This window comes from Psammomys obesus, unplaced genomic scaffold (genome assembly GCF_907164565.1).
Source record: "Psammomys obesus unplaced genomic scaffold, mPsaObe1.curated_primary_1811, whole genome shotgun sequence".
NCBI lineage: Eukaryota > Metazoa > Chordata > Mammalia > Rodentia > Muridae > Psammomys > Psammomys obesus.
In genome coordinates this window covers 13,926,078-13,935,999 of record NW_026596051.1, presented here as the reverse complement: position 1 = coordinate 13,935,999, position 9,922 = coordinate 13,926,078, and the positions used below count along the sequence as shown (strand labels likewise).

Sequence of the window (9,922 nt, the reverse complement as noted above, 5' to 3'; positions counted from 1 at the left end):
CATTTTTAACACTTGCTGGCTCGCTGAGCACTGTCGCCAGCCTGCTGTGATTGGTGCAGGAGGTCCCTTCTGGAGCATGCGCATAAGGTGTTGCTGGGCAACGACAGTCCTGCCAACTGCCTAAGAGGTGGAGGCATGCCAAACCTTGGGGCTCCTCTCTGGGTGCATCCTGGAGAGATTCCAAGACTTGATTGACTCTGCCTTGAGACTAGCCTTGGCTAAGATTGGGACCTGAAAGGTCTGCCTTATTGTGAGCACTGAGGTTGTCATCGGGAGGCAGTGAGGTGGTATAAATACTGAGTTCTGGACGGATAGAACTGGGGTGAAGGGCCACAGTCTGAGCCATGAAGAAGATCTTCAAGGGCCATTCGCCCTGGGGCTTCCTGGGCTTCAGGCATTCTGAGAGCCAAGACCCTCCCAGGTACCTCACTGGGTACACGCCTGTGAAAAAGATCCACAAGGCTGCGAGCATGGGCGACATAATCCAAGTGCAGAGGATGCTCGAATTTGGGGATGTTAACGTGAACGTTACAGACCGGAAGAAAAGGTCAGAGTGCGCAGGGTCTGGGGTGGCCGGGAACGAGGAGGAGAGAGTGGGAGCAGGGCCTAAGGAGAGGAATGCCGCCCTCCTGATCTTGGCCTCAGGAGTTGGGGAGGGAGGCTGTGGCCTGCTTTCATGGGGAGGGAGGAGGAGAGGGCGGGCAGCCGGGTGTCAGCCTTTCTCCACCACACGCTGCTCAGCACCCGAAACCTGCACACCCTGGACAGGGCTGGAGCCCGGGCATCGTCCATGAGACACAAAGCAAAAGCTAAACCTTAGTTGCTTTCCAACCCCTAACTAGTTCTGCTTTCAGAGCACGTTACTGACAATTTAAATGTGATTTCACCCACAATGTCGAGTGTACACAGCATTTTCTTTAAATGTGCACATGAAAAAGTTCATAATGGCATGGGTCCCAGGACCAAAACAAAACAAAACAAAACAAAAAACAAACAAACAAAAACACTCCATAAAATCCCGTATTCATTTTATTTCACAGTAACCAAGGAATACATGTCATTTCCTGAGGGGCCTTACGTGAAGTGTGAGGATGGCTTCACATTTGGTTTTTCAGGGTGGCCATCTTCGTTTAACACCTGCTGACTCAGCTATTAGTTCTTTTGGCCCCAAAGTGGGATAGTTTGATCAGCTTCTGTCTTCATCACACAGGCGTGGGAAGCTCTAGAGTTCCTACAAGTATCTCATCAGCTTCAGTTGCTTCCTTGATGCAGAAGCGGGTGGTTCCCAAAGGCTCGAACGTCTTTGAGACCTGAAAAGCCACGGTGCTTGCCAATGTGGCCTCTGCTTTAGGCAGAGTGTGGTCAACCACACAGTCCAAATCTTCCTTTGCAAAATTGTCCGTTGGCTCCGCCCCATGTTTAAGTGCCCTATTCCTAGCACTGCTAAACAGAAAGAAAGAAAGAAATTCAAATAGGCTCCTCTGCTTCAGAAGAAAAGCGAGGGCAGTCCCTACACAGCTGTCTTTCTGTAACGCTGTGCCATAGCTCTCAGGTTCTCTCTCACCCCTCTCTCTCTTTCTCTCTGTCTCTCAGGACTGCTCTGCATTATGCCTGTGCTCATGGCCAGTCAGAAATGGCATCCCTCTTGCTATGGTATGATTGCAACATTGAAGCCCGGGATCGTGATGAAAGCACAGCTCTGATCAAGGTAATCAGGAGCCAACAAGATGAATTAGTATAACCCCCAGATATTCAGGTGTGGGAGGCCTGTACCTCATCATGTGGGAGGCCAATGTGGGGCCTGTACCCTGCCTTAGTGAAGGCGGAGGCAGGAGGACAGGGAACCCACACAACCCTGGGATACATAAGAAAACAGTCTCAAACCTTTTATCTTGAATAAAAACGAATATCTGGCATTTAAGCGTAACTACTTGGTGAAACCCGTGGAAGGTTTTTCTTGAACTGACTGGCCTGTCCCCTTGGGATGCCCCCCACAGGCCACACAGCGCCAGCACGAAGAATGTGTAAGGATTCTGCTGGAGAAGGGTGCTGACCCAAACACGGTGGATGCCTATCAAAACGCCGCGCTCCATTACGCAGTGTACAACAACAACCCCTCCATAGCCGCCAAACTCCTGGCGTTCAGCGCGAACATTGAAGTGAAGACAAAGGTAACACCCAACATTGTTTCCCAAAAACTTGCTTAGGAGGCGCGAGCACAGGGGTGTGCGGACCATTTCCACACGTAGAAGCAGAAGTGAGAATTCCTCGATTAAAAATGGTTCGGAATAAGTTAACTGACAAAGTTTTATAGCACACAACTTTATGTATCCATAAAATATTTGAAAAAATGAACTAAAATATGTTAACTGTAAAAAAAAAATGCATGTTCTTTAAATATGTTACCAAAGGTTTCTTTAAAAATATAATTTCAATATTTGCCACAGGTTTTTTTTGTTTGTTTGTTTGTTTGTTTGTTTTGTTTTTTTCCTGATGAGAGTAACACAAGACAAGAGAACAAAATTTCTTTAGAAGCAGGCCAGGTGTGGTAGCCCACACCTTTAATCCCAGCACTTGGGAGGCTGAGGCAGGTAGATCTCTGTGAGTTTAAGACCAGCCTATCTGAGGCAGACAGAAGCGTGGTGAGACAGACAAACCAGACAGACAGACAAAGCTGTCTAGAACCAGATTTCACCACGGAGGGACCAGATAATTTGGGGGCATGTTCCCCTTTCCTGTGAGTGCTGATTAAATAAGAGCTTAAACGGCTGTCAAATCTGTCTTGCAGACGAACAATACTTTTTTGCATAATGAAGTAAGTGTGGGATTTGGCCCTCGCTCTGCAGAGGAGCCCTGCTCAGCACCCACACAGAATCTCACAACCGGCTGTAACTCTGGTTGAGAGGATCGCGCGCCCCCTCCTGGCTTCCACAGGCACAGCCTGCAGGTGGCACATTGACACACAGAGGCAAAACACCCACGCACATAGAATAAAAAGAAATACATCTTTTAAAAACACATTAAAAATATCTTCACGCACTTCTGAGTTGGCAGAACATGGTGTTAATGAAAAGAAAGATTTGCAGAAACCCCCATTGCCCCTGAGCTCTTAGCCAGAGCCACTGCAGAAAGAGGAACTCAAAGGCTGGAGTCGAGGTGAGCCAGAAACTGCGGTCCTCACCTAAACTTCAGGAGGCATCTGCAGAGGCGCCCCAAATAACCGAATCCCGCTTCCCCTGAGCCTTTGAAACTGGCGGTGGACAAGACACCACTTACCGGAAAAGCCCGTGTGCGCTCCGGTTTAATGGGGACACACCCGGCCGCTCCCTCGTGTCACCCACTCTTCCTCTGTGTGCACGGGTTTATTGCCAGCCTGGTGTTGACACGCTGTCATGGCTTCCGAGATTGTTCCCGCTAACGGACAAGGGTAATCCGGATCTATACTTCATGTCAGTCTCCCAGAAATGACTCTACGTTTCCTGGCACTGTGGACAACATGGCTCCCAACCTCGGGCAGCTCCCGACTCGCTGGGCACAGCTCCTCAGGGCTGTGCAGAACGCTGGCGGGAGCAGGGTTCGGGGACCCAGGGGCGCGGGGCCGAGCCTGGGGCAGACTGGCCTGAGCTGCGAGCGTACCGGGCTGCCGTGGGAGGTGGGGGGTCGTCCTGGGCTCTCAGCAGGGTCGCAGCTGACGGAGAAGTGGGCGGCCGCGTGAGGCGTGAACTGCTTTTCGTTTCCACAGAACGGCTACACGCCGCTTATCCTTGCGGTGCTAGAAAACAAGCAGGAGATGGTGAGACTGCTGGTTCAGTCGGCGGCCGACGTGAACGCCCAGGATAACTGCAGGAGGTACCTTGAAAAGCTCGCCTAAGTCCTCGTGACCTTCCAGAGTGTCCACAGCCAGGCCGACACGCGCGGCTCAGTGTGGGTCCGAGACCCGAACCCAGGCCCCCCGCAGGAGCAAGTGTTTCTCCGCCCTGCCATTACCACTACTGTTACCTATGTTAATAACTTTTAAAAATAGCGCAAACAGTTTTGTGGCACATTACATGGGGCCGGGGAAGTAAGGGAGACGGTCAGTTCCCCCACTTCCGGTCAGCCACGCACTTCCGGGAGACGATCTAGACCCAGCCCAGCTGGCTGCCATACAGCGGTGGCGCGGGTGGCTTCTCCCTGCTTCCTTCCGGCACTGGAGGCGACAGGGATCAGTGAATGCCGTCCTCCCGGTACTTCTGTCTGTCCTTGACTGCTGACGGCCACGCTAACACACACAGCCGGGGCAGGAACTCGGTATGGCACAGCTGAGTTGTTTATACGACCTCCTTCAAGCGTGTCAGGGAGATTGGTGGGGTGCCACGTACCTCGTCTACATAGCGAGTTACCCAGGACAACCAGGGCTATGTAGATAGTGTCTCAAAAAAAATACTCCCACAAAACTACAAACAAAGGAACAAAGAAGACGAGTGCATCGGGGTGACTTTCTGTTTGCTCCGTCAGGTCCGCCCTCATTCACGCGGTGAGAACTCAGTCTAAAAACATGATCAGCTTTCTTCTCCAGCAAGGCGCTGACGCATCTCTGGTGGACGCCTGTGGAGCGACCGCACAAAGCTACTCTGTCTTCGAAACCGTCCATTTGTAAGTGTGAATATTCACAGTGGCTAACTTCGGAATGGTGTCCTTAACAGCCAAATCTCCCCTGTAGCCAAGGAGATGTCACAGTCCACTCTGGGAAATGTTGGAGTGGCTCGGACTTAGTTGAAGTCATTCACCAGACACCAAGCAAAGGGCTATGCTAGTTTGGAGTAGCAAAGGGTACAGAGCTCTCCGGCTCAGACCTTTAGTTTGGCAGTGCTGGGCATTGAGCTGGGATTCACCAACACAAGCCCTCCCTCAGGATATTAAGTCCCCTGTCCTTAAGACGGAGCACTGCCCTTTCATTCCAATGAAAAGACCCACACATGGGGTACAAATAGCGTCCTGTCTCTAAGTTGTCTAGTTAGCTGTTTGGCTCTATTATTGTCAGATTTAGCTGGAAACGTAGTTATCTCATTCAACACCATTCTTTTTTTAATTATTTTTATTTTACGTGTATGGGTGCTTTGCCTGCATGTATGCTTATGGCTCGATTGCATGACTGGGGCCTGCAGAGGCCAGGAGAGGGTGTCTGAGTTCCTGGTACTAGACTTAGAAACAGTTGTGAGCTGTCATGTGAGTGTTAGGAATCAAATCTGAGTCCTCTGCAAGAGCAGCCAATGTTCTTAACCGCTGAGCCAACTCTATATTGCCTGGTTTTTGTTGTTTTGTTTTCAATAATTTTACATGTTTGAATCTTTTTTTTTTTGGGGGGGGGGGGGAGAGATGCCCAGTAGCTACATACAGACTGTTCTCCATTCTGACTTCTGGTGGACATTTTCAAGGCTTTTTTCAGCCGTGTCAGTTCCTGTAGTAAAAGAAAAGATAAAAGAACCAGTCATTGCATCTTCTCTTCATTCCTGAAGAGATCTCTAATCTGTGCACACAAATTACGCCCAGGTCCTCTAGGGCACTGCCTGTAAACTCTTTGCTGTGGAATCCAGAGGGAGTGTTCCTCAAACTTTTCTTAGTGGAGAGAAGTAGAAGCACTTCTCTTGCAGAGGAAACTGCAAGCTTGATTGTTTCAGAAGTTGACATAGAAACAAATAAAAAATGCCACATGGGTGGGTGAGGTGGCATATGCCTTTAATCTCCCAGCACTAAGGGGCCAGAGGCAGGTGGATCTCTGTGAATTTGAGGCCAGCCTGGTCCACAGAGTTTCAGGGCAGCCAGCATAGTTAGACTGCGAAAGAAAGAGAGAAAGAGAGAGAAAGAAAAAGAGAGGAAGGATGCAAGGAAGGAAGGAAGGAAGGAAGGAAGGAAGGAAGGAAGGAAGGAAGAGAAAAGAATGTGAGATGGCTCTGCAGTTCAGAGCATCCAGCTGTGCAGGAGGGGCTGGATTTGGTGCGGTTGGGAGCTACACTCCAAGCTACTCAAAACTACCTGTAACTCTAGCTCCAGGGACTCCAATGCCCTTGTCAGTGCACTCACATAAACATATTCACCTGTAAAACAATTTATGAATAATAGTCTTTTTTTTAAGTGCCATTTATTAGGATTCTTAACAAAACGACACTCACCTCTCACTGTGGCTTTTACTCCAAAGGCCTTCCCAAGACCTTGGTGGCAGTTGTCCTGAGCCTACGGCAAAGGAAGATAGACACAGTTTTGATGCCAAGGTAAGAGGCTCACTTGTGATGCTGACTCTCTGCCCTGGGCATTTGGGGATTTGGCTTGGTGGTGAAGTGCTTGCCTAGCTAGCACAGGGCTAGATCAAGACCTCAGCTCTGAGTGGGGGAAACTTTGCTATAAATTTAATTTTGTTGTGCTCTAACAGCAGAATTGAGGTTGAAAAAAGGCTTTAACGTAGATTTTATGCACAAGCATTAAGGCACGGAGGAGCTCGGCTAGGAACAGGGCGATACTCTGAAAGCATGGCGTGGGCCTCACAGTGAAGAGCCATACTTGTGAGTTTTGTAAATAGTCCTGTATGCAATCCTGGTGGCTTCTGAGGCAGCACTGTTCACCCATTGTGAGTGGCGCCACCCCTGAGAAAGTAGTCCTGAGGTGTGTAAGAAAATGAATGGAGCAAGGCGGGGTGGGGGTGGGGGAGCAAGCAGGTGAGCAGCACCCCTCCGTGGTCTCTGCATCAGTTCCTGCCTCCAGGTTCCTGCCCTGAGTTTCTGCCCCGGCTTCCTGGCTTCCCTGGAAGCTATGAGATGAAATAACTTTTCTCTCCAAGTTGCTTAAGTTCTCCCCATAACTTAAAGTTATGAAGTAGCAAGGAAAATAATTTTATGGTCTGGGGTCACCACAACATGAGAAGCTAAATTAAAGGGTCACAGCATTAGGAAATTAGACCACAGCTCTGGCGCCTTGTGAAGGTTGTGAATCTGGTAGGGAAGATGTTTTCATTCATGGAATCAGGATGTAGTCCCTGTTCCCAAGATCAACACTAAAGGTAATGGCCTTTTTAGCAGGAGGTGCCTGATTTCCATGAAGCTTTAGTAGGAAATCATTAAAATGTAAGGCAGAATTCAACCTAGATTTAATTTCCGAGTGTAAATCACAGGGGACCAGGGACCTATTGTCCAAGTTGTCAGGACAGCTGTGGACAGCACAATCTCATAATGGCACAAGATTTCTTCTGTACCTTTGTTAGGATCTCAAGGACCTTCTGGATTTGTAATGGGGCAGTCTTTTTCATCTTACGATTTTAAGAATGAGATTTCTTGGGTTGTGAAAACAAATACTAATGCTTATATACTAACAATAAGGCTAAACAAACATTCCAGGAAGCAATCTAATTAAAAGGAAAGTATGGTGAAGTAGGGATCATTGCAGTCTGATTACACTCCAAGAGCCTAAAAGAAAAGTACTGAACAGCTTACTTAAACCACAGCGAGCTCATAACTCTGGATAGAGTTAAAGCTGCACTTGGCTTTCTACTTGATCTGTTTCACCTTTTTTGGTGGAGGGCTTTGCAGTCTCACCTTGTTTTGCTGGTAGCTGGCTTTGCCCTTAGGCTGTTCTTGAGGCTCTGGGGACTGATAGGGGACAGGTTTTACTCTAGAATAAGGCTACACAGCTTCCTGAGTTCTCTCAGCCTGGGGATATTAGGCACTGTGTGATGATACCCTTATGATGTCAGAGGCTGTGCATGCTCCTGGCGGGGCTGCATCTGAGTGAAATCTGATGGCAGGCTTTTCCGGGACATCTCTCGGCGGCGGCTGGAGCAAGGGTGGGTCCGATCAGTAGGTTCATGTGAGGTTTGGGGCTGTAGATTGTAGCCTCTCTCTCCATCCTCCCCACCACTCCTTTCTCTCCTGAAGTCATGAATGAGAAGAATTGCTAAAGGTCTTAGGTAATATGACGCCTGGACGCCTTTCTTTTCCACTGGTCTTCCTGGGGCGGCAGGATCTTGTATTTCTCTTGAGTCCTCCTGCCATTCAGGTTCAAATCATCTGTGTCATCAGGCGGCCCATTCACCCTCTGCCTCTGTATTAGACATGCTTACATCAATTATTGCGGAGAGATATCAGGGCCGTTTCTGTATCTTCATCTACATGTCTGGGAATGTCCCCTAACTTAGGAGAGATTCCAGGTGTTACGACTTATCCAGCGCAATTCCCAAAGCGGGGGGGCTGACAGCAACCATTCCTTTAGCTTTTGGGATTCATCAACATAAGTTTCTATACAAGTTTGTTTAATACGGAGTCTTGGGTTGTTGATGAAGGCAGCGAATGAAGTGTCTACATTGAAAACTGGCATTTTCCCCAGCCATGTCAAGAGTTACCGCAAGGGTTGCAAGCAGTCATTGAGAAGCAAGGAGCTTCACTGGTTTAGTGCTCAGGGGCAGTTACCCTTAGAGCAGGAAGCCCTCCTCCCTTGCAGAGGGGCTATGCTGGGTTTTGCTGTGGACAGTCAGTTTCTGATTCCTTTGTTTTCAAAGCTGTGGCAATCTTCTCTTCTTTGTGGAGTTTTTTGAAGGAGAAGATTTTTATTTGCCTTGGGAAATGTATTTCACATACGTGATACACATATACATAAACACACGTATGTGGTTTTATATGTTACTCCATCGGAGAGCTGAGCACTAGCTGGTTTTGGCCTCTGTTCACTTGATGAATTTTATCCACAATGACTTACAGTGTGTGGGAATTTTTGTCCAGTAAGCTGCTTTTGTTTGTTTGTTTGTTTGTTTGGAGAACATGGACAAATCTAGAGAATCTAGAGGGTTGGTTTTGTCTGTTTTGATGTATGCATGTTGTGTACATGCCTGTGTAAATGCACATGCGTGTGCTATAGCATAGTAAGCCGTATAAGACATTCTTTTTTTTTAAGGTAGTCTTTAAAAAAATGATTTATTTATTTATTATGTATACACTATTCTGTCTGCATGTACACCTGCACACCAGATGAGGGCACCAGAAGATGGTTGTGAGCCACCTTGTAGTTGCTGGGAATTGAAATCTAGAAGAGCAGCCAGTGCTCTTAGCCTCTGAGCAACTCTCCAGGCCCCGACAGACATATTCTTAAAGAAGATTAAAGCATATCACTAGATCATCAAAGGGCATAAGAGAGAATATGCGATGTTCTTGTAGCATTTAAAGGAAGGGGGTGGGGCTGGGAGCTCGCAGGGCACTACCCTCCCGAACTATAGCTATCCACAGATTCTGGAGACAGGGGAATCACTGTCAAACCTACCGACCTATATGCTTGCTTGGCTTTGTATGCTTACTTGAAACAGTAGAAAAATGAAGTAAAGAAAAACCACTTTATTCTAGTGTCACGTAAGTTGATCTGTGTTCTGTACCTGCTTTTGTATTGGGACAGACAGAAAAAAGCTGGAAATTTTGACATTTATAACGGGTTCTCAAAATTCATATTACACTAGGAGTGCATTGTGTTTTCTGGGTCACCCCATTGAGAGCATGGTTGAGTCTCTTCAGCTAAGTGAATAATTCTCTAGTTCTAGGAAGTACAGACTCAATACTGTACAGTAAATGTTTGATTTCTGAAGCGTTTGGTGGTGTAGATTTTGGAGCACCCGCATATCCTCCTCGGATCACTTGCTGATATTATAAGAGCTAGAAGCCTTCTCTCGGTGCTCAGTCACTCCACCTAAAACTCCTGTGTGCTTCAGCCTGCTTGAGTTTGAGGTCCCCATGTCTGTGTGACCTAGAGCTCATGGGCTGCTCTTATGTGTTAGAATCCTTTCAGTATTTTTGTGTCCCCACCTGCGGGACTTCAACGGGTTCCTAAAGAAGATAGTGGAAGGAATGGGGGGGGGGGGAGAAATGCAAGGAATGGAGGCCAAGTCTGTTTGTCTGATCAAAGCCTCGTTTAT

At 47.9% G+C, this 9,922-nt stretch overlaps 1 protein-coding gene across 1 annotated transcript in view; it reads left to right on the top strand.

Moving 5' to 3' along the window:
* The first annotated feature begins 344 nt into the window (after positions 1-344).
* Positions 345-9,922, top strand: part of LOC129688969 (ankyrin repeat domain-containing protein 26-like) — a 95,488-nt gene continuing 85,910 nt past the window's right edge. The window contains exons 1-6 of the mRNA XM_055624047.1: positions 345-547; positions 1,594-1,708; positions 1,998-2,171; positions 3,743-3,849; positions 4,498-4,635; positions 6,179-6,251. Of these exons, the coding sequence (XP_055480022.1) occupies positions 345-547; positions 1,594-1,708; positions 1,998-2,171; positions 3,743-3,849; positions 4,498-4,635; positions 6,179-6,251 (810 nt within the window). The remainder of the gene's footprint in view (positions 548-1,593; positions 1,709-1,997; positions 2,172-3,742; positions 3,850-4,497; positions 4,636-6,178; positions 6,252-9,922) is intronic.